The following is a 26299-nucleotide window of genomic DNA, read 5'->3' as shown; positions in this document are numbered from 1 at the left end:
GCAAAATTTCAATCCGGTTATCTATGTTGGCTGACAAAAATAAATGAAGCATGACACAGAGGCGGATTTAGGGGGGGGCCGCCCCCCCCCCCTTTTGGGAAAAAATTTGGTTGCTTATATAGGGAATCATTGAAGCGTGACTGGAGCGGGCCCCCTCTTAGGTCAGTCAGTGGGCCCCCTCTTAGGTCAGTCAGTGGGCCCCCACTTATGAAAATTTCTGGATCCGCCACTGTGACAAGATTATAATTTAAAAGTTATAATTTATTTATTTATGAGATATTCCTAAGCAGCAACAAATGGCTAGAATGACTAGTTCATGAGACAGCTCATCAGTGTCAAGCTGCTGACTATTGAACAAGATAAATAGTTGACACAGATACATGGCTCTTCTTTGTTCTTTAGATTGTATAATCATAATTGCAACTGTTGAAATTAATAAAATAACAATACGGTCACATGATTGAAAACTATGCGAAACATTCTAAGTCAATGGACCATGAAGATGCAGGACCAAATAAAAGCTATTGAAATGAGATATGCCAATGCTTATAACACAGAATACCAAGTATCATTGACCTATCACTAGTGGTTCATAATCAAGTGAACTAATCACTAGCTGATACAAGTCTCAACTTTTCGACTTTATTAGACAGAAAAAAAATATTTAAGTTTTAAGTTCATTCAACATATTGAAAAATAGAAGTATCAGATAACTGGAGCAGGTCTCCAACAAATCAGAATTGCTGGCATGCTAAAAAAAAATGTGATGCTCGAAACCAAAATCTATTAGAAATAATGAAGAGCAGATTAAACAAAACTAAAAATGATAAGGAACTGAACTTTATTGTCATTTTGTTTATGACAAAAATTATTGTCATTTTGTTTATTTTCTTTGGTTACCTCTTCTGACATCAGACTCGGGCTTCTCTTGAACTGAATTTTAATGTGCGTATTGTTATGCGTTTACTTTTCTACATTGGCTAGAGGTGTAGGGGGAGGGTTGAGATCTCATAACATGTTTAACCCCGCCGCATTTTTGCGCCTGTCCCAAGTCAGGAGCATCTGGCCTTTGTTAGTCTTGTATTATTTTAATTTTAGTTTCTTGTGTACAATTTGGAGTTCATCACTGAACTAGTATATATATTTGTTTAGGGGCCAGCTGAAGGACGCCTCCGGGTGCGGGAATTTCTCGCTGTATTGAAGACCTGTTGGTGACCTTCTGCTGGTGTCTGTTCTATGGTCGGGTTGTTGTCTCTTTGACACATTCCCAATTCCCATTTTCAATTTTATTTGTATAATGAATATAATTTTATATGTGATTTTTAATAACTTGTTAACAGCAATCAATCAATATTTGTATTTTTCGTGCCAGTATCATAGTACTGTCTACTGGGCAGGGGACTAACAGTCAAGAAGCAAAGGGAATTGTGATGCAACAGATATGATTTGGAATATTTTTTATTAAAGATAGCACAAGGTCATGTTTTTTGTGTATTTGTTAATGACGCTTTTATGCTCAATCCTGATGATTTTGGATGTGTACTGATTGATATTTTAGTCTTCGACACATGATTTTTATGCCACGCCAAGGGTGGGGGCCATAATTATTGAAGATAACTCCTCCTATGGTTTGAATGCTAGAAAGTTTACACTTTATTGAAGGTGCATGTGGTCGTTGTCTTGATTCATATTGATATTTGCTCTTTTGGGAGATAGATGAACATTGTCATTTTTAGAGTATATTCTTGCATATGAGGTGCATAGCATTTCAAGAATACTCCTCTTACAGTTTTTAAAATGCTATGAAGTTTTACATTGTTGGCCATTTGTACATACTGGTATACTAAAGATGAGCATTTGGTCAGGTTTTTAATTTTTTTTAATATTCGCTCTTTTGGGAGAAGGTGGGAACTGTCATTTTTTGAGGTACAAGTATTTACTTCCATAAGAGGTGCAAAGCATTTACAAATAACTCCTCATATAGTGAACCAGACCTATGTACTGCTCAACTTTTTGTATTTTAAAATCAATCTTTGAATCTGCAGGGGTATCATTCGTGTCTCCTAGACACAATTATATCTCAAAGAAAGTCCTACAATAACTTAATTATAGAAGTTACTTTGGAGTGCAGGGTCATCACTTTGACTAGTTAATTAGGTGTTTTTTTATGTTTTTATTTGCTTGGTATCTTTCTGATGGGTTAAACCCTTTTCAACTTATTTTATGTTTGTTCTTGTGCAGTACTTTTATAACACTTTCCCAGGTTAGGGTAAGGTGAATCACCAGCCAACATGTTCAACGCTGCCACATTGTGTATGTAACTGTCCCAAGTTAGAAGTCTGATATTCTGTCATTATTGATTGTTGCTGTTTATCATATTCGTTTTTTTGTTATTTACATAAAACAGGCGATTAATTTTCTTATTTTACATTTGTCGCAACATGGTCTTTATAGTTTTCTATGCAGTATGAGTTTTACTCATTGTTGAATAGCAGTACTATGACATACAGTTGTTAATTTCTATGTCATTTAGTCTCTAGTGGAGAATAGTCTCATTGGCAATCATACCACATTTTCTAATTTTCATTTATACCCATAGTAGAAATTTATTAATGCCCTATTTATTCATTCTAAATCTCCAAGGGGTTTTAAATTGGAGAGAAAAAACAATTTTTTGGACATATACAAAAAATGATATAGTTGAATATGTTCTGGACCATGACTTTCAAAGTAGTTTTCTTCTTTGTATGAGACTAACCTTCAAGAAGTGGCAAACGAATAATCATGAAAAGCTACTTTTTTTACTCAAACAAGGGTTTTTAAAGTAAGAAAGCAGAAACTAATTGTGCTTGACAAATGCATGAACAAACTAATTAATGGCAGCTTTCCACTGATTAATTGGCAAAGTCCAGTTTGAATGCATGAAATTTGTAATGTGTTGTTTTCATTTTTTACTCCAACATCATTCAGGGTTTTTTCTTCCAAAGTAATGATACAAGAAATAGGTGGGGTGACTCTTTATAGTTAACATTTTTTTTTTTAATTTTCTTCAGTTTAATGAACATTTTGAATGACATTTATTCACACATGATCAATACAGTATTGAAAAAAGATATAAGATATTTACAATGATATTTCCCTTACATCGTCATTGCCTGAAAGAAATTCAACATAAAAAGTAAAAAAAAATGGTTTGTGATATATCATGCTGCAGAAATTGTCTAAAAGATAACATTATTCCAGCAAATGCTATATTATGCTATTGACTACTAAACCTTTAATATGTTCTAAATAATTCACATTTGTTCATATAGTTAAATAGCAATTGATGAATAGATGATGAAAATATCAATAGATGATCAAACAGTTCTGTAATTTCAATCTTTATCTCCATTCTCTTCTGGTGATTTTGATCTCGACTTTGAAGCTTCTTTACGGTCTACGCTTGGACTCCTTGATTTACTTCTACTTCTACTACGACTTCTGCTTCTTGAACTTTTACTCCTGCTGCGACTTCTACTTGCACTTCTTGATCTTCTTCCCCTTGACCTGGATCGGCTTCTACTTCTACTTGGAGACCTTAAATAAATTAAATCTATGGTCAATTCTTTACTCACAGTCAATTTTTAATTTGTAATACTTCAAAGTTAAAATGAGTAACATGTGAATCAGTACACGTTGGGTATGATGTCTTCAGTAATTTCAGACCCGAAAGATGGTCATCATTTTCACTTTTCGAATACATAATTCTTATTCATATAGAATTTTACAGCAATGAGTACTTAACTTTATCTCATGTAAAAGATGGTCAGTACAACGGACTATATCATCTTCCAAAACCAAACTGCTATGAATATAACAGATGTGCAAGTAAAAGCTAGTCAGGAGACTGACATGGTGTGAATGAAATGTGACAATCTAAAAAAAAAACCAACACCACCTTATTTTATTCATAAAGCTTTAATTATTTGTGTCTTATTAAAAATTTGACAAATCCAATTATATACCAATAAATATAATTTTGATAATTTTTCAATTTAAGTTGTACAAACCTCCTCCTACTGCTTCTACTACTACTTTTTGGTCTGTCTTCTATCAACTTGATTTTTCTACCATTGATTTCTGTATTGTCCAATTTATCCAAAGCTGCCTTCATATCTGAGTATGAGGAAAATTCAACAACTCTGCAAAAGAATTGCATATCCATAAAACAATTCCTTAGAACACTTTTCAAATGCCATGTCAGATGACATGAACAATTCTTGTATATGTATTCCTGTAAAAGTTTTTTAACCCGTATTTACGTTTAAAATCCTCAATATTTAAATCAAAGCGCTGTAAGCACTGTAGGCAGTTAACCAAAAAACAAAGCAAACATAATTATGAAAACTGTGGTAATGTTGCTTCAACTTTTTTTTTAAAGATTAAAAAGAACAAACATTCATATATAATTGTACATTTATGTTCATTTAATGAATTAAACATTAAGGCAAATAATTCATATTTTATCAAGGTTTTCAATAGCAACGCACATGACCACAAATGGTCATGAGTCTTTAATGAGTCAGCAGTGGTACAAATTTGCAATGATTGCAGTTCTTCTACTTGATCATAATTTTTCGTATTAGTTGACTTTAGTAAAAGCTTGTAAAAGTATGAATGGACTTGCTTCCCTGGAAACAAAAACTGAGTTTGTGTTGTACAGTACAAAAGTTATGAGACACAAATCAGACAAATGTTTACTACTACAGGGATCAATGATGAGGTCTGACTGATAAATGTAAATGACTCCCACCTTCACCCCAAGTCCATGATGTCTTAAAGTTTGTAATAAAATGACAGGTGTTAGGGTCTAGCAAAGTGATATGCATATGTGTCACCTATGAGATTGACCTTGTATGTCATTCAATCTTTTTTGAAATTACAAGCAGGAATGAATATGGTTTAGGCGTTGGTATGTATCTCAATCTTTTACAACTTCTCAAAACACACACAAGAGGGTGTGGGGTGACCCTAGGGACTACCCCTAATTTTCATTTGATTTTTTATATTGTCCCATACATGAATATATATAGTTTATTGGTGGGGATCTCGAACGTTATCAAGTTTTCAAACAGGAGGGGGTGGGGGACCCCAGTGACTTCCCCTTTATTTAATTTGATTTGTTATATTGTCCAATACTTGAATATATATGGTTGAAGAGTGGGGATCTCATCTGTTTCTAAGTTATCAAACAGGAGTGGGTAGGGTCACCCTAAGGACTCTCCCTATATTTCATTTGATTAGTTCTCATACATGAATATATATGGTTTAATTTAAAGGTGGGTTTCTAGACTGTTTCCAATTTCTCAATCAGGTGACTGTAGGGACTCCCCCTATATTTCATTTAATTTAGAGTTGTTGATCCCAACTGTTTCAAAGTTCTTAAACATGAGGGGTAGGGTGACCACAGGGACTTCCCCTATATTTCATTTTGGTCTGTTATGGATAGTTGTCTCATTGGCAATCATACCACATCTTTTTTTTTATATAAGAAACTTCCAGCTATTTTAACTGACCTATCAAAACTGAGAAGAAAAAAATACCCCTTGAAATTGCAGTAATATGTTTAACTTAAAAAACATTTAACATGCATAACCAACATTTATCACTGATAAAAAAAAAAACTGTTAGATAAACTGTTACCACTGTCACATTGTATTTGATTTTGACATTAAAATTGATGTACAAAATATTTTCTGCTTTTTCTTTCTTTTATATATATGTCTGACACTACTTTGTTATAGTAGTCTCAGCATATATCTTTTGGTTTTCAATTCTAGTGTTTATATTTATTCATCATGCATAGATGTATTTTGTCACCTGTCTGGATTTTCTAGTTTAAAATAGCCAAAACCCGCGATTACCCTTATCCGCTTCCGGAATCGGATCCGATATTGTAATCTCGCGGCAGCCATTTTATTTTCAATGTTGTTTTTGACAGAGAGTGAGATACGATTTTACTCGGATTTACACATTATTAATCAGAGATTTTCTGTATAAAGCTAGCGGTTGAACAAATTGAACATCGCTCTCATGAATGGTAAAGATAAAAAAAAGTTTGAGATCGTTTATTGATCTTTATTAGGAAACTTTGATAAAAATGTTTGCAAAGTTATTTTTTTATTTTCTTTCAAGGTACGTCCGGCATGAAGGTCGTAGCTAGTAACCAAGTAGAAAGTCTGACTGCAAAATTGGAAGGTCGCAGACCTCGGACCATCGCTAATTTGAAACCTTGCGTCCAAATTGAAAAGATACGAAATTTTCGTTTTCTAATTCAAAATTGCCGCCAACAACGTGATCAGTTGAACTTATATAATAGACTACTGACGTATCATACATACGTAGTTGACTACGTATTGACGACAAACAATATTCCTACGACTTTTGCAATTAGGGAAATCTTAACTACTTGTCTTCAGAGATTTTCGGCGATTAAATATTTCATACATTTGTTCTTTGACATCTTAGCCAAAAGCTCAGGGGATAATAAACTACATAAGGATTTCTAATGTGCTCTACTTCCTATGTGCAACTTTAAAACTTTTGGGAAAATCGACGATCATTTAAGGTTTTTCTGGTCATACTTTTTGTAATCCAGAATGAAAAGTATGAAAAAACTGTCCAATAAGTTATAAATAATACAGTAGCCAGCAAGATGATAACAATGGCACATATTTCAGCATTTATTGGGTAGCACACAAATCCAGGGTGCTCGCATAAGGCAGCTTAACTGCCTAAAAATTATAGTTATTTTTCTAATGCATGTTAAAAGGCTGAAATGTTCAGTCTGAAATGATTGCAACTATTACTCTTTTTTAGAATGTATAATTTTAATGATTTGTATATTATATCTATTTATTACATGCAATCTGTAACTGTTTTATATATTTTAATCATGGTACATGTACATTGAACTATTATGTCTATATGATTGTGTTTATATGTTGTATGTTTGCTTTTTTTCTCTTATTATTATTTTTTTTACTTGTACAAACTGTATTGTATATGAGGGCTTCAGGGAAAATTAGTTATTGTAACTAACTGTGTTGACCCTCTTTAAATAAAGAATTTATTATTATTATTATTATAAAGGTTTGCATAGGCTGCTTGTTTTGTTTGTATAAAATTTTGCCAAACATCTAATACCATTACACTAACCAAAGCCATGTCTATCTAATGACTGCAGATGTCAATCTAGATTCAAATGCTTGAGGTCACATTTATATTAAGAAAGCAAGCAACCCAACCAAACCTACATGCATTAGGAAAACAACTCTTAAAGAAACAAGAATGTGTCCAAAGTACACGGATGCCCCTGCCCACTCACACTATCATTTTCCATGTTCCGTGAAATTGGGGTCAAAAGTATAATTTGGCTTTAAAATTAGAAAGATCATATCATAAGCAACAAGTGTACTAAGTTCCAAGTTGATTGGACTTCATCAGCTTATCAAAAACTACCTTGACCAAAAACTTTAACCTTAAGCGGGACAAATGGATGAACGGACAGACCAGAAAACATCATGCCCCTCTACTATTGTAGGCATAAAAAAATTAATCAATTTACTTGCAGTACCTTCTCTGATAAGAGTGATATATACTAATTGATACAAACTCAAAAGTAGATTAACCCTCCCAAAGGTCTTCGTTTACAGACATGAAAGCAATTAGAAACTTTATGTAAGGCCACAATTAAAAATATTTCAGTTTGCCCAAACCCGTCCCATGATGACTGGGTGTGGGTAGGTAGGTAGACAAATTCTTTTTTTTTTTTATCAGAATTTGCATGAAAATATTAAAAGATCTTAAAACGGTCTTTTTTTTTCCGTCAAACCTTTGTAGAGACAACCAAAAGCCAGGTATTTAAAACCTCTATAAATAATTAGTCTACTACATGATTTGTTTCCTGAGATGTTTATAACCCTGACAATTGCTAAATGTGTGAAAGAGCTGGTGGATTTATGAAGTGATTTTCAACAGTTACATCAAACACGATGTAAGTGTAAAAAAAATATCAGCTGATTATGTACCCGTAATGATTAAATTTGTTTGCAGTCTTGAAATCCTATATCTATTAAAATATATCAAATGTCCTAAAATAGTTATATGAATTATTATCTACCATCCATAGTTTGTGTGTTTATTTGTTTTGAAAACAAATTATCACACAGTTTAAACTAATTTGGCTGTAAATAGATCAAAGCGTGTTTTGTAGAATCTCCACCCTAAAAACGTATTTGTCATAATTTTAATTATTTCTTTAAATAATCAAGTTTAATTTTTTGAAAATAGTCATTATTGATAAAATATAATTGCATAAAGTTAACGTTTTCTGAAGACTATTTATTTTCAGGTCATGGTTCTAGAGGCTTCCTCACAAATTTGTATAAAAATCCAATATGGCGTCCATAACATGTGCTTACTTTTGCACATGTGAAATAAACATTTCTGACAAAAGTCAGATTTCTCTTGTCAAAAGGGATTTATATTTATATTGCAATAAATTATTCTGACAGAAGGACTCATATTCAGTTAAGATTATATATTTGATTCTATGAGCAATTATAGTTTTATCAAATTCTCCCAAACAGCAACGTACTGATCTAGTCAACTGAGACTTGTAAATTTGAACTATTTGAATAAAAGGGCATCTAATTCACATGATGAAGGAAGATTATAATTAAAGACAACAATTTATCAAGAAATAATTCCTTTTTATTCAGTTAAAACAAAATCTTCTTGCAAGATTGTAAATTCACACCTCCGGATCCATTTCCTGTCAGAAAAACATTGAAAATATTCGATTGCACATGGTTTTGAACAAATCTACCTGAATATTCTTATCAGATATTCGATTACACGATGAAATTAACATTGAGCATATAGGTAAGGGTTTGGTAGTACTGACAACTACAGCGTCTATTAAACGCTTTCTTTTAATATTATTCACGATTACTTTCAAACGCAAAGATGACAAACATTAAGTTTTATACAATGATGGAGCGGACACGAAAAAAATCCGAAAAAAAATCAATCTTAAAAACAAAACAAAAAACGTGATAAAAAGAATTTGAGTCGGCGGGTTTATTTTGGGTCGGTCGCGTTTGGGCAAACATATAATCTTTTTATTTTGGCCTAAGTGTGAATAAATTCAGTTACTAATTTAGTAGCAAATATGTTTTCTTTATGTTTTGGAGGCTGGTGCCTTTTGAGAGAATTGGAAGAATCCCAATCTTTCCAAAAATTGTAATGACTTACCCTTCATTTTTGTGCTGCTTGTGTGCATCAGCGTATGTGACTTCTCCTGCCTGTCTCATGTAGTCTTTCAAATCCTTTTAAGTAAATAGTATAACAAAGTTAGATATGTACTTTAAAAAAAATATCTTTTCAATTTCCTCATGATTTTGCATTATACCTACCAACCTACCTTTATTTATACCTTGTTTTTAAAATTATTTATGATTTTCTGTAAAGAGAAACTTGCTAAACTCATGGGGAATGGGAACAACTACTTGAATATTGTTGGCGTTTTGAATTCAAAGCTTTCATGGAAAGTTAATTTTAGCAAGGCTGATTTGAAAGAAGTTCAGAATCACAAGAGTAATCATTAAAATTAAAATTTACATAAAAATGATCTTTTTGGGGGAATTTGACCTACTACACCATCCATTTAAGATTCCAAATGACAAAGCTTTTAGTTAAATATAAATATCAATGACTTAGAACATATTTGTTTTTAGTCATAAACATTATTTATATATAAAAGGATATGAACATCCAAAAACAAATCAAGGACATTGATAAACAACAGTACACTAAAAAGCCTTTTAATCCTCACATTTCTTTTTCATGTTTTGCACATCTACATGTATTTCCATGTTCCAATTATTTTTAATGTTTCAATATTTTAAATCATAACTGATATTCTTAACACTTGCTTTGAAAATCCAAATTTTCTAACTTCTACTACTTCATTATACTATTCATACATTAAAAAGATGTGTATATAATTTTAAAACAGAATTACCTCTACTGAATAGAAACTGACATCGCCTGAGAGCTTAATGAACCCTTGCTAGAGAGAGCATCAGGACTTCTAGTGTACTTCTATTTATTTCATCAATACATTGCAGCAGTATTCTGCTCTTTTTCTGAACATGGGAAGATAGCAAGATCTATGCAATCTGGATGTATGGATAGCTTTAGCTGACTGACATTCATCATTTTTTGTGTTTTCCAAAGATTGACCATGCTAGTCATGTAAAACATGACTTTCCCATCAGCGTATGACCCTCTTTGTCTTCTGAAGGATAAACATCAAGCTAGCTAGACCCCCTCGTCTCACAGTCAACACATCATAAGCAAGAACAAGAGTGAAACACATTGAAGTAGCCATTTCTTGTGGCACTTTAAGGGAGGAAGCTGTGATTAGACCCTTCATCCTTCATCATGCTCCTGCCACCTCATCTTTGAGGGTGCTTATGAGAGAAGACAATACTATTTAGATATGAAACATTAATATGTAAACTGTCACAATCTGTATATTCCTGTAAAATGTGCCAAATATAGGTTATATTTCCACATTAATAAATAATTTCTGCATTTGTTTCAATTAAATGAAAGAAAAGCAGGGAACTATTTTTATGAAATGATGTTCACAAGACTGATAAAATACTATCCCCTTATAAAAGTTTGATTTGCTTTTGTATTCTTTTTTTGTGGTGATTTTAAAAGGAATATACAGCAAGTGAAAAAATGTTCAATTTTGTGTTGAACATTAAATGATTTATTAGTTTCCATCTTGGTTCATATATATATAAATAGGAAAAAAAAATTTCGATCAATAACAAAGGTCTAGTATCTTCAAATTATATTTAGAAATTGAAATCTATTGAGAAAAAAAAAAAAAACAAGCACAGATAGTATACATACCTGCCAGCTTACTCTTGAAGAAAGATTTTCTACAATTAACCTGTTCTCGGTTCTTGTGGGCGGTCCATACCTGTAACAGAATAATTTCAATAGGTCTTTGCTCAAAATCTTAACTTTGGCATGCAGTTTTACATTGTTCATGACATTAATGTTCCGCTCACCATATTTTTTTGTTGTTAAATCTTTCATGCTTTATATAGCCTACTTTGAAGTACTATCGCTTCTTTTGAATCACAATATATTTTAATATTAACTTATTTCTATATCTGTGTGTATATTTTTGTCCCTATTTTAATAATCAAGTAGCATTAATAGATGAAAGGGTGTTCAAGATTTGAATTTTTTTGTGGGGATGAAAGGCAATCAAATTCAAAGGGTTGCGTTTTCTTCAAAATTTTGTAAAATAAGTTCAGTGCCTTCATTCCCTCATGCAATTCAAATTTGAACATCCCCAAGTAATTTGCCTACAAATTACTAAATTGGTTTTCATTAAATCTAAATAGATTCAAATATCCTTCAACATTATATAACAAAATGAAGTCAGAATTTAGGCTTTAAAAAATTACCATTTCAGAATCTGAAAAATTATTGGTAAATTCATTGTTCAAAAATGTCTGTTCTTAAAGGGTTTTTCAAATTTCATTTAACACATATTTTCGTAAGAGTTATTTTTTAACAGAAAATTAAATTGAATTTGCTTATTTAATGTTTAAACATGTTATAATTATAATGATTGTAATTTTTTTTACATCTAAAGGTGTATTGGCTATGTGGAGAAAAAAAACTACAAATGTTAATTCTGGCAAGTTTCTCTTTAAATTTTGTCAATTACTTAAACATATCTTTATAGTTGAAATTGGAACAACCAATTTATTCAAGTATCTTTTTTTTTAAATTCAGATTTAATTTTTTCATCAAATACAATAATTATTAAAGGGACACTAGCTACGAGACACAAAAAAAATTAAATCATGATTTTTATTTTCAATCATTAATGAGAGCGAAATAATAATTTGCTTTTAGCAGCCAGTTTGGTTCATTTTTTTTTTCAAAATAAGGTAAGAAACATAGAAGATGAATTATTCTTGAATAACTAGACCTTTTCATGAATAACTAGACCTTATTAAGCAAGTATCCATATGAACCTCAATTTAAACCCTTAGCTAGAGATGGATTACACATGATTTAAGTGTGTTCGGTTATTAATAAAAAAAATATGTCAACAATAAAAGTAAAACAAAGGTACATCATTTGATTGACTGATTTGATCCACACAAAAAAAAATCATTCTTATTCCAGGTAAATTAAAAATTAACTTATTTTTTAATCTATAACATGAAATGAAACAGACATAGAAAAATCCATTTGCACGTGGTCATATCTATTCATATTTATGTTTATATTGTGTTATGTGACAATCAGTAGTTTTCAAATAGTTCATTTAATAGATAGAGTCTAGTTCAAAATACACACAAAAATCTGATATATATTATCTAGTTTATGCATTGTAAACTGGTTATTTAAGACTTTTTATAATTCAGATATATCATTTATTATGTTATAAATCAAATAGTGAATATGACAGCTAGTGCCCCTTTAATAGGCAGATTTGATGGAAAATCATTTCAAGTCCAACATTATTTTATTATTAGTTCTCAAAATGTTAATATTCTTTATTATTTAGAAATCGTTTGGATACCTCAACAATGGGATTTTCGTTTTCATGTTTATACTATAAAGTTGTCTATATCCAGGATTATTGCATGTTATACTATCTTATTTATATTTTTACCAAAAAACTGACAGATTCTTTTTTATCTTGGACATCTGACACATCATTTAGCTACACCAACATGGAAACATCTTAACTTCATTCACACACAACACCGACAAGATATCTGAATCGTCTTTTGCATCATCAGCAATGAATCATCTTAATCGTCATTTGCAACATCAACAAAGGCACATCTTAATTGTCATTTGAAACATCAAATGAAGAATATTTTAATCCTCATTTGCAACAACAAGGATCATCTTAATCCTTTATTGCACCATCAACAAAGGAACATCTTAATCGTCATAAACAACATCAACGAAAGAACATCTTAATGCCCATGTTGATAATTTAACTACGGAATCATCATTCTGTTTCCTCAATTGAGGAGTTGCATTAATTTAATAACATCATGCTTCAATGAGTAGATATCCATTTATCAGTACTTCCGTGGATAAACTGATCAACCCTGACCAATGGATAGATATATAAATCAAAAGTTGACAGTGCTGAAAGGTACCAACATATCAAACAGCAAAATTAACAAGAAATCAAGCCAAATAAAATTATTGTTAAGGAATTTGAAAATTAAGGCTTTTCATTTCTAAATAACATATAATACTGTACCTTTCAGCACTATTGTTGTTCTGTCTAAAGCCCCTTCTATAATTATAATTCAAAAAAGTCATTGTCAGATTTAATGAAATCTTAAACTGATCTTAAAAATTTGTTGTTTAAAACTAATTTTATAATGTTTGAGTTATTGGTTTCCTGAAGAGATTTATTTATGTTGAAAATCATACTTTCACTAATATATATTTAAGTCTTTTATTGTAAATTCATGAAATTCATTATCTCAGTAATCATTTTAATAATAAAGGTAAAAAAAAGTGTGAACACTCAATTCATGTAAAGAAATTTTAAAGAAATTTGTAATATAAAACTAAATTTCATATATACTTTTCATTTCTAGAAAATTCTTCAGAAGCTTTTAGATTGGGGTTTAAATTTTTATGTTCATAGTATAAAGCTGATCTGAAAAGCTACATTCATTAAGTTTTTACCAAGAAACTGACATCTTGAACATCTGAAGCATCATTTAGCTACATCAACATGGGAACATCTTAACTTCATTTATTCATCAACTTGGGAACATCTACACATCATTTGCTACATCAACAAGGGAACATCTACACTTCATTTGCTACGTCAACAAAGGAACATCTTAACATCGTTTGCTATGTCAACAAGGGAACATCTACACATCATTTGCTACGTCAACAAAGGAACATCTTAACATCGTTTGCTATGTCAACTAGGGAACATCTTAACTTCATTTACAACATCAACATAGGAACATCTTTATCGTCATGTTGCTACTTCAAATAGGGAATCATCATTTTTTATACACCAACATGGGAACATATTAAACCTCAATTTGCATCTTCAACATCTTAATATCATTCTGTATCCTCAATTGAGGAGAGTTCTATAAATGCACACAATGTTCAATATATTTGTTTTCACATCATGCTTCTAAGGAGATATCCATTCATCGGTACTTCCACGGATTAACTGATCAACCCTGACGGATATATATAAATCATAAACCAACAGTGCTGAGAGGTCCCAAATTTTTTAACAACAGAAATACAAAAAATCAAAACAAATAGGACTAACAATAAGAAATCTCCACTTAAGGCCAATAATTTTCTATGTAAAATATATAATACTGTACCTGTCAGCACTGTTGTTCTGTCCAAAGCCACCCCTTCTATTACTATAATTCAAAAGAAGTCATTGTCAGATAAACCACACGATTCACCAATACTTGAGATCAAAAGCAAAATTTTACGCTTGTTATATATCTTTGAAAATTGGTAGTTTAATACTACATTCTATTAGCTTTTTTTTTTTAAAAGACATGGAATATCAGTCAAGTTCTAATCGTTTCTGCACATTTTTTCCTGCTTATGACTTAGTTACTGTTACTGAGTATGTTAGCGAGTCATCAAGAAAAAGTGAAATTTATGAAATCTCGGGTCATGTTAAGAAATCTATAGTATTCTATTTAATTCAAATGGGTTTTACTCAACAATATAAAATATAATTTTGATCATCATCAACACTATGCTTTGTCAGGAAGAATTGTGGTCAACTTATGTATATCTTACATGTACATAAAATGTGACCTCAACAAGTTTGTTTAATAAGATGGATCAAATTTGGCAGTTATTTCATGCATCTGTAGGACACTGTTCAGGTGGTAGAAAAAGGTACTGTCTAAATGATATACTTTAACCCCATTTTTTTCCTTTGGCTTAAATGTTGATCCACTGCCCTGAACTAGTATTACAATGAAATTTTGTGTGGATTAACTTCTTTAGGTAAGGAGATAAAAACAAAGCATTGGTTGATGAAGTTAGTCCCACCATAAAATACAAGATTTCTGATTGTCATGCAGCACTGATGGTCTTACTTGTCTCTTCCTCCTCGTCGACTACGCTGTGGAGGATAGTCCCTATAACCTCCTCTATCTCGACCTCCATCACGTCTATCATCACCTCTGGGAGCTCCACGAGCATGCTCAACGGTACATCTGAAAACAATTTCAAATCGAAAATATATTTGGCCCTTACTTTGTAATCCATGCAGGTCGCCTTAAATTCCCAAAATTCCTGTAATCCCTTTAAATGAATTGTTATTGTTCTCTCTTTCATGAGATGCCAAGAACATTTTCTTAACCTCACTGCACATTTAAGATAAAGAATAGCAATAAAAGAGCTGTTGCCTTGCTAATGTGCTCTTTGCAATACAAATTGTGTGTCACAGATGGATACCCCATACTTCGATTCACTTATTGTTGTGGGTTCAATAATTTTTGAAAACGGGCATAACTCTAGAACGGTTAAACTGATGCTACCAAAATTCAAATTTGATCTGTTTTTTTGTGGTTATAAACATTGTGTTTAAGTTTCATAATATTTGGTTGAGGCAAACTAAAGTTAAAGAACACAAACCAAACTTGGTATGTACAGATGGACATACAGACGGACAATGGTAATACTAAATACCAGACAATACAGAGGGGGCATAAAAATCTGTTAAAATTTTTAGCAATTCATAAATTGAGCATCTTTATACCTTTCTCCACACAAATCTTTCCCATTTAATTCATAAATAGCATCATCTGCATCCCTGTAGTCTTCAAATTCCTGGAAATAATATATGGCATCATATTTATCATTTATAAAAATCATTAGCCATGGAATTCCATATGTAACCCTAAAATTGCCTAACCAGCCTATAAACTGAGAAATTTCGTCAAAAAAATTTAAATGTCTGGACTAAGGCCAACAACTTTTATCTGCTTATGTGCAACATATAATTAATGATTACTGGCATGCTTCTAAAGAAATATTTTTCCTTAATTTATCAAAGATTATAAACTTAAAGAAGGTGTATGCAACATTTCTAAATTCTTGAGATTTCAAGTAATGATTGTATTAGACAAAACTCAAAAAGAAGACATATCTCTGCTAAAACTAATAGACCTCTTTCGAGTTTGATCTTCACCGGAAAAAAACTTGTCAATTATGTGCGCCTTTATGACGTCTTTTACCAGATAGACTGACAGAGGAGATCACCTGTATCCCTGCACTATTCACATTTACAAATTATTTATGTAGATATTATACTGTTAATTACAACTTACAACAAAACCATAACCATTTTTCAACATGACATCTCTTATTTTTCCATAGCCTTTAAAAAATCTTTCAACATCTTTTTCTCTTGCATGATGTGACAGTCTCCCAAGATATACTCTGGTTCCCATTTTGAATTTATTCTGAAAATGAACAAGATACAAATGTATGTTTCAAATTATTCATTCCTTGTTGCAATATTTTTATACTTAAAATGGCACATCTTGCATGTCTTGTTGATTTAAAGATAAAACAAGATAAAAGGAATAAAGGTAAAATGTTTTTTTCAAAACCAACCATTTAACAGCAAAATCTCCAATTAGGAGTTGATGAATGGTTTTAGCTTTGTTGACTTATTCAAAAGATTAGTGGCTATCTACATGATCAATCTATAATAGTTTCAAGATATTAAAGTAACTAGAAGCATGAAATTGACCGTGTTTTTTTAACTTCAACATGAGCAGACTACTGAAAACAGGATCATTGCAATCCTGTGAGGGGATTCACATGTATTGGTTTTTTTTATCATATTAACAAATCTTCATTTAGTTTAAACATATTTATTTATAGTGGATTGGGAAACAAGTTTTGCAACTTATATTAATCTCTTTCCACTTTGCGGGTGCGAGTGCTGCCTTGTAGCGGCATTAGCCTACTCTTTTTCGAAATCTACAAGGGTGTCTTTAACGTGCAAGAGATATGACTCTCTCTTAACACGGGTCAGCCATTTATCGTCCCCTTTCGACGGACTATCATCATTTCCTCAAGACCATACTCGCAGATGGTGTCAAGGGAGAGTGGAAAATTGAGTTCCTGAAATTTTCATCCCAAACGGGAATCGAACCAGGAACCTTTGTGTTAGTACTAGTCTAATGCACTAACCACTACACACGACTCTCTAAGGTTCATTATAACACAAGAGTACACACTGAAATGTCTCGCCTTCTATACTAATCATTGATATTCTGTTGATAGTCCTAAGTAAAAAGCTAAGCTTTATAACAACTGTACCATAAACTTAACATTAACCAAGATAACTAAACAAAGACTAATGAACCTTGAAAATGAGGTCAAGGTCAGATGAACCATGCCAGGCAGACATGTACAGCTAACAATGCTTCTATACAACAAATATATAGTTGACCTATTACTTATAGTTTAAGAAAAATAGACCAAAACACAAAAACTTAACACTGTGCAATGAACCGTGAAAATGAGGTCACGGTCAAATAAAACCTGCGCGACTGACATAAAGATCATTAAATATTTCCATACACCAAATATAGTTGACCTATGGCATATAGTATTAGATAAAAAGACCAAACCTCAAAAACTTAACTTTGACCACTGAACCATGAAAATGAGGTCAAGGTCACATGACATCTGCCCGCTAGACATGTACACCTTACAATCATTCCATACAACAAATATAGTAGACCTATTGCATATAGTATGAGAACAACAGACCAAAACACAAAAATTTAACTATAACCACTGAACCATGAAAATGAGGTCAAGGTCAGATGACACCTGCCAGTTGGACATGTACACCTTACAGTCCTTCCATACACCGAATATACTAGCCCTATTGCTTATAGTATCTGAGATATGGACTTGACCACCAAAACTTAACCTTGTTCACTGATCCATGAAATGAGGTCGAGGTCAAGTGAAAACTGTCTGACAGACATGAGGACCTTGCAAGGTACGCACATATCAAATATAGTTATCCTATTACTTATAATAAGAGAGAATTCAACATTACAAAAAATTTGAACTTTTTTTTCAAGTGGTCACTGAACCATGAAAATGAGGTCAAGGACATTGGATATGTGACTGACGGAAACTTCGTCACATGAGGCATCTATATACAAAGTACGAAGCATCCAGGTCTTCCACCTTCTAAAATATAAAGCTTTTAAGAAGTTAGCTAATGCCGCCGCCGGATCACTATGTTGAGCTTTCTGCAACAAAAGTTGCAGGCTCGACAAAAAACTACTCTGTGTACAGTTTTAAGGCCTGTGATGAGGGGGAGGGTGTTGGAGAGGTGCTGACTGATCCTGAAATCCCAGGCTTAAAAACACGAAAATCCTGAATTCAAATAAATTTAAATCCTGACATCCTGAGATTCAAGAAAGAATTCCCAGATCCAGAAAGTGTCAATCCGAAATCACCCGATCCCGGAGTCATGATAAAGGTCTATCCCCCCTCTGTGATCCACTAGATATATCAAAGTTAAATTCATTTTGCATCTCAGAAAGATTAAATCGTTTTTTGGATTTTGATGGGCATTTTTTTTTTCTTTTAACGTGTCCATTTGTTATGATGAACCTTAGAAAACTTAATAAATCAAATGAGGGCAAAATGGCCAAGGACGAAACGACCCGTTAGTCGTTACCTATAAACAGTGACTATAAAAATGTCACGGAATAGAAGTTCCTCCATAATATAAGTTCCAAAAGGGTGGTCGGTAAAAGTGGTAACCCGAACCCGAACCGAAATTTGCCGGAAATTCGCCGAACCGGAAATCTTTAAATGTGTTTTGTTATCATTCATTCGAGATTTTTGTTACTAATCGGGTTGTTGTCTCTTCGGCACATTCCCCATTTCCATTCTCAATTTTATTATTGCATATGGTGTAAAATATAAAGTTTTATGTTATGTATAAGTATGCCTCTGTTATTATCTTACTAAAGATTGAAAAATAAGTTTTCTATATTTCCACCTTTGGTAAAAGTGGTAACCCGAACACGGGAACCTATTGTTTTTAATTTTATCTGTTTATCTGATTTCTTGAAGGAACACTCTGATTTTGTGTGATGAATATCATCATTCATATCTATATAACAAAGTTTTTTTTAAACTGTATATATAAGACAATCATTTATTTCATTTCTAAAGGAATAATTGGAAAACCGAACCCGAAAAAGGGAGACAACTCGTTTTTGAAATTGTAGGCACAGGTAAATGAACGCAATAAAACCGTACCGGATTCCGGATGGACTTTGTTATAAACCTGGGCTCTGGAAAGATTTTAACCATTTCAATACTTTTAAGATTATTTTGAGGAAAAAGGCAGTATAAATAACAAGAGGAAAAACAATTTAACTTTTAAATTCATAAACATTTTTAACAATAATAATAATGAAAAATTTTTTAAAAAATAATAATAATAATAATAATAATAATTTGATAAACAGATAAAAAAAGAAAAATCTGTGTTAGTGGTAAAGGTTGCCACACTCGCCATGGGCGAATGATTTTATTGTGTGGCTAATAAAAATTCAGTTGCGATCGCCACTTTGGCGAACGAAAATTTATATAAACGGAAAAAAATCTTTGTCAAATTTCAAGCCAGAAGCGTTCGAACAAACATTTAGCTGAAAAGATGTTAACAAAAGTAATTTACAAAAACAAACACGGGTCTTTATAATCATATCCGGAAAAAAACCAACTTCCACACTTAACGATTCCAGGCGGGAAAATCCGTTTCCGATATCGAGTTTTCTTTTACTTTTTAATGTTTTTAACATGGCCGACGAACCTGACCTTGTAGAGGTCCCTGACCCGAACGAAGCAAAAAAACGAAAAATGGATACATTTACTGTTATTATTTACCGAACATAAAGAACATAGCTTGGATATAATTTTAAATTATACATAACTACAGTTGCAATATATCCAGCACTTTGATTTATTGAAGTAAAGGAGAATTTTTCATCTGACCTGGAGAAAAAAAACAACATTTTATATACACTTCCAGTTACAAAAATGTAACCTCAAAATGCAGGATTTCACATCTAATTTTCCAAAATTTTCTTAGGGGGGCATGCCCCCAAACCCCCTAGCAGGTTCGGATCACTTCGTGATCCTCAACGGTGACACACAAGTTGTGGCTTATCACATGAAAATGTGGCTAAGCAAAAAAATAGTTATTAGCCACTTTGGCTATTGACAATTATTGACTACTGCTAACACAGAAAATAAATAAATATTCATTCCTTTGTCTGCCGAATTATTGAATATTCATTGTTTAAAGTTATGAATTAATGGACAGTCAGGGGTACTACTTGTACAAGTGTATTTTATTTGCTTGAAGTAAAAAAAAATATACACATACAAATAAAATATATAATGTTTGAATAATCTCCCCTTAATTTTCTAAAAAATTTACTTGTATAAGTAAATTTTTCTTACAATCCCACAAAAATCCTTAAGTTTTGAGATGTAAAATCATGCCTTTAATGATTTTTCCCAGGTTTGCTCCAATTTTTTCATTAAATCAAAGATACTGATTGAGCAAAGCAAGGCAATCAAAAATTGCTCCTCTGGGGCTTGTAAATGAGCAGTGTTATGAAGATAACAGACAAATGGGATTTTCATTGTCCATAATATTACACTTAAATGATTAGTAAAGACATCTGTAAAGGGTACACAATTTAAAATTCTATTACAGCAAAGAAATCTTAAGAATTCAAGAAAAGAAGAAAGGATGATTTTTTTACTTATACAAGTAAAAAATTCTGAATGCCTAAAGGACATAACTAAGCCAATGTTTTTTTTTTACCTATACAAGTAAATAAAATTCACTTGTATAAGTATCCTACAAATTTACTTATATGTGTATATTTTTTTTTACTTCTTCAAGTAAATAAAATACACTTGTACAAGTAGTACCCCTGACTGATGGAAGTACCATTATAACAAAAAAAGGTTAGAGAAAAAATATTAGTTTTAAATTAAAAGTAATAAATAATTGTTATATAATATTGTACATTCAAATTCTATGAAACAAAAAATAATATCTACATAACATCGTTTTATATAAACGTTGTGCACGATGTTCCAACAACACAACGTTACACTAAAAATGCGGCATCAAAGTTTTTTTTTTTACTTCTATAAATTTTGGCAAGTTTTATTCGTTTTTTGTCGAGCCTGCGACTTTAGTTGCAGAAAGCTTGACATAGGGATAGTGATCCGGCGGTGGCGGCAGCGGTGTTAGCTCACTTCTTAAAATTTTAATACTTTAATAGGTGGAAGACCTGGATGCTTCATATTTTGTATATAGATGCCTCATGTTACGAAGTTTCCGTAAGTCACATGTCCAATGTCATTGACCTCATTTTCATGGTTCAGTGACTACTTGAAAAAAAAAGTTAAAATGTTTTGTAATGTTTAATTCTCTCTTATTATAAGTAATAGGATAACTATATTTGGTATGTGCGTACCTTGCAAGGTCCTCATGCCCGTCAAACAGTTTTCACTTAGTCTTGACCTCATTCATGGATCAGTGAACAAGGTTAAGTTTTGGTGGTCAAGTCCACAACTCAGATACTATAAGAAATAGGTCTTGTATATTTGGTGTATGGAAGGACTGTAAGGTGTACTTGTCAAACTGGTAGGTGTCATCTTACCTTGACCTCATTTTCATGGTTCAGTGGTTATAGTTAAATTTTTGTGTTTTGATCTGTTTTTCTTATACTGTATGCAATAGGTCTACTATATTTGGTGTATGGAATGATTGTAAGGTGTACATGTCTAGCTGGCAGGTGTCATCTGACCTTGACCTCATTTTCATGGTTCAATAGTCAAAGTTAAGTTTTTGAGTTTTGGTCTTTTTTTCTAATTCTATATGCAATAGGTCAACTCTATTTAGTGTATGGAAATATTTTATGATCTAATTGTCAGTTGTGCACGTTTCATTTGACCAGGACCTCCTGTTCACGGTTCATTGCTCAGTGTTAAGTTTTTGTGTTTTGGTCTGTTTTTCTTAATCTATAAGCAATAGGTCAACTATATTTGTTGTATGGAAGAATTGTTAGCTGTACATGTCTGCCTGGCATTGTCCATCTGACCTTGACCTTATTTATATATGGTTCATTGGTCAATATAAAAAAGAAGATGTGGTATGATTGCCAATGAGGCAACTATCCACAAAAGACCAAAATGACACAGACATTAACAACTATAGGTCACCGTACAGCCTTCAACAATGAGCAAAGCCCATACTGCATAGTCAGCTATAAAAGGCCCTGATAAGACAATGTAAAACAATTCAAACAAGAAAACTAACGGCCTTATTTATGTAAAAAAAAATGAGCGAAAAATAAATATGTAACAATGTTTAGTTTTCTTGGTTAATATTAAGTTTATGTGACAGTTGTAATAAAGCTTTATATTTAGGACTCTACATAATATCAATGATTAGTAAAGAAGGCCAGACATTTCAGCGTGTGCACTCTTGTTTATATATGATGTTGATTGATTCCAGTTCTGTCCTTTTTGGGTGTCATTTTATCATAAATTACCTCAAATTGTGGAAATCGATTTAACAATGTTTACCCGTTGACTTTGTACATAGAAACTCTTTATATTTCAAACTTCTACAAAACCATGTGAACCCATTCTGGTACAGGATTGTGTAAATGTTCGCCAACATCGCCATCATTGCCAACATTTAGGAACCCATTACTGTTCGCCAACATTTATGAAATCATTACTGTTCGCCAATGTCGCCAACATTTACGAACCCATTACTGTTCGCCAACGTCGTCAACATTTATCATGTTTATGAAATCATTACTGTTCGCCAATGTCGCCGACTATATTAGAAGGCCATCAATTTATGAAGAATCGAAATAGTTGATTAAAGGTTATACAAAATAAAAATAAATCAAATTTGAGATAATACCATACATGTCAAGTGACATGATATTCGCGTGTAATACACGCTTTTTCAACCGTTTTACACGCGAGGATTTTGTCACATGGCGTGTACACGCTTTTCATCACTTTACACGCAATTACACGCTTTTTCATTCTTTTCATTTTTTGGTCGTTAGTGATATCGCTATTCTCGAGTTTTTTTCCTTATTCGGCGATAAAGACCGAAAAATTCGAAGGAATTGTTTGGCTGCCATATTGTTTATTTTTCTATATGGACAAACACTTGAAACAGTAAAAGGTAAGTAGTTTGTGATTAGTTTTAAACGATTTTGTGACTTTCTTTCAAGTTCACTTTATAGGGGAAATGTGCACAGAAAGAGGTCACTTTCAGGGCCTGTACCGTCGTCTAAAGTGCAGATTGTTAAGTCAAAACGATGTGAACGGCAACATTCAAAATTTATAAATTATATTTTGGAGTTCAAGTTTAAATGATCAAGTGACAAGTAAGGCATAATTTGTGCATTCTATGATGCAATGATAAAAAAAAAATACATGTAAGAGGAGAAATACAATGTAGCTATTTGAATAAGCATGAAACATGTTTATCTAATGGAAATCAAATTTATAAAACATTTTTCTTTTTCAATTTCAGTTGAGTTTCAAATCTAGCCAACAGATTTCTACATGCCATGGGGATGAAAATATCATAGAACTGTTGGATCAGCTCTCATAGTACCAGCTATCTTTTGATGAACTACCCAGTTTTGACCAGGCAATAGCAATGGGAGCAATTACAGAGATAATAGATGACATTTTACATTGCCAAATTAAAAGACATTATGACATTCTTTCAAATCTTGATGAAGCTACATGTAATTCAGTCAAATATCAATTCCTACTGTTGGAGAGCATTTTCAATTATAAAGAAATTGACACTGAATTCTGATCAGAACTTGACTATGTTACATTGTACAATTATGTTGTGTGCTGCTATTAAATAAATGTAACTAAACTTGAAACTGCTAGTTGTTTTGGAATATGTGGTGGTGCTTTACAAATTACAATAAAAGTTAACAGTAGAATATATATGGTTTCTTATATTAACAAATGTATATGTGAAATTATGAACATTACCACATTCACATTAAAAGGTCCACATCCACGTCGCGCGTTTTCACACGCTTTTTGACATGTCATGTCATGTCATGACATGATTTCCCATTGTCAGAGGTTGGCAAGTATGGATAATACATGTGTATTGAGCCATTTTATTGCTTAAAGTTTAGTAGAAATACATACATACTCAATCCTACCATACTATTTGGCTTACTGCAAGTTCATCAGTATTCACTGTTACTCTTAAATGATGGCTGCTGGGAAAACCAAATAGTTCTGAAGTATTCGTTTCGCTTTTATTCCCTTTCGTAGTTTACAGGTACCCCTCTAGTCGCCTCTTTTCATAGGCGGATCCAGGTGAGGGGTGCCCCCCCTTTTGTGGGGAAAATTTGGTTGATTATATATCAATGAAGCGTGACTGGAGCGCCCCTTCTAAGGTCAGTCAGAGCCCCCCCCCCTTTTTACAAAAAGTTCTGGATCCGCCACTGCTTTTCTATTTTTTATATTTTATTGGAAAATTTAAAAATTCAAACTTCCAGAAAGCGAAATAATCAAAACTGCACGTTAAGTTTCTAAATTATTAACATACATATGTAAAATAGATTTCCGGTTCGGCAAATTTCCGGCAAATTCCGGTTTGGGTTACCACTTTTACCGAGTACCTTCTAAAAGGAAAAAACATTCTGGAATATTATTTCCACAGGAATAAATATTACAGTATATGTTCCTACATGTATAACGGAATAAATGGTATAGAATATTTGTTCCAACAGGAAGATATTATGACAATGTTTATAACAAAGTTTCCATTGGAACTTCTGTTAGATGGAACAAATATATTTATTATACTTCACATAAAAATGCCATATTTTGATTGGCTGATACGAGGGTGATAATTTACTCTATCACATGGCTGAGAGGGTGACATTTTTTTTTAATGTTACCCTCTCGTCTAGACCAATCAAATCGATGGTTTAATGGACAATGAATTGAAAGTACATCAAGTAATTAAATACAGTGCTTAAGTTCTACGTTTTGGCTCAGCTAGATTTTATTATCTGACTCAAAATAAAATAATAAAACATATTGCTTCACTCTTGTGTTTTTTTTATAATACCCGTAACGTTGTTATGAACGTGACGTCATAGAAAATATATTTTTTATAAAATTAATCTGTAAAAGACTATATGATAGGACATTCAGTATAATAAATTAAATAACACATAGCTGAGAGGGTGATAGAGCAGATTGGTACCCCTCGAAAAAGCAGTCAACCTTGGCTTTGCCGCGGTTGACAATGTTTTCTCGGGGTAACAATCTGCTCTATCACCCTCTCAGCTATGTGTTATTTATTATTGACATCGTAACAACTTTCACTGAACTGCGTGAACATTTTATTTGACAATGCAAAATTCATTACACAAGAAAAGAGGAAGCAAACACAAGTCGCAACCGACCGACGCCGTCGACGACGCGAAACTGCATATTTTTTTTACATATTTTTCTGCTTTGTCCTTTGATCACACCAACTTAGTATAACACCAACAAAAATAATAGTTACAATTGTTTTTTAGGGATATCAATAATTTTATGCTTAGAAACAAATAATGTAAACATGCTACCCAAATTATTAAACTTAGAAATGCTTACGTCTCTTCAGATCTTTACAGCATTTACCAAAATCAGTATCCTAAAAGAGCTTAATTATAAAATACGTTGATCCGGTGTTTATATAAAGCGTTTTACAGACTTGAATATCAACAAAAATGCGCGGCCATAAGTATTCGTCACGTGGTGATCTTTCACATATCATATTAATTATTTTCAGTTGATTATTTCAATTGTACTAAATTACATGCCAAAACCATTTAATGAGTTAGTTCTAATAAATATTGTCTTTATAGGTTATTTACACCACTCCAAATTATCAATATCTTATGTGGACCAAGAGTTATCCTTCTTTGTATACTATAGTCTAATCACAAATCGCCGCCACTTTTTCACCAACTCGCCCCACTTATGAAAAAGGGTAAAATTCTATTGAAAATAGGTTGGATAA

At 32.2% G+C, this 26299-nt stretch overlaps 1 protein-coding gene across 4 annotated transcripts; it reads right to left on the bottom strand.

Annotated features, from left to right (window-relative positions):
• Positions 1-3002: 3002 nt before the first annotated feature.
• Positions 3003-26039, bottom strand: LOC143068354 (serine/arginine-rich splicing factor 4-like). Of its 4 annotated transcripts, none has more exons than XM_076242345.1 (10): positions 25891-26039; positions 16464-16598; positions 15893-15963; positions 15228-15347; positions 14487-14528; positions 13376-13411; positions 10975-11044; positions 9301-9374; positions 4053-4184; positions 3003-3579 (listed from the first exon to the last, which is right to left on the bottom strand). In XM_076242345.1, the coding sequence occupies exons 2-10, from the start codon at positions 16584-16586 to the stop codon at positions 3378-3380; spliced, it is 870 nt and encodes a 289-aa protein (XP_076098460.1). In that variant the 5' UTR covers positions 16587-16598; positions 25891-26039; the 3' UTR covers positions 3003-3377. The 4 variants fall into 4 exon arrangements, with proteins under 4 accessions (XP_076098460.1, XP_076098461.1, XP_076098462.1 ...); XM_076242346.1 differs by lacking the exon at positions 25891-26039 and adding an exon at positions 25863-25881; XM_076242347.1 differs by lacking the exon at positions 13376-13411.
• Between the last annotated feature and the right edge of the window lie 260 nt (positions 26040-26299).

This window comes from Mytilus galloprovincialis, chromosome 3 (genome assembly GCF_965363235.1).
Source record: "Mytilus galloprovincialis chromosome 3, xbMytGall1.hap1.1, whole genome shotgun sequence".
NCBI classification, from domain to species: Eukaryota; Metazoa; Mollusca; class Bivalvia; order Mytilida; family Mytilidae; genus Mytilus; species Mytilus galloprovincialis.
Note: the sequence above shows the minus strand (reverse complement) of the source record. Positions and strands in the feature narration are given on the sequence as shown.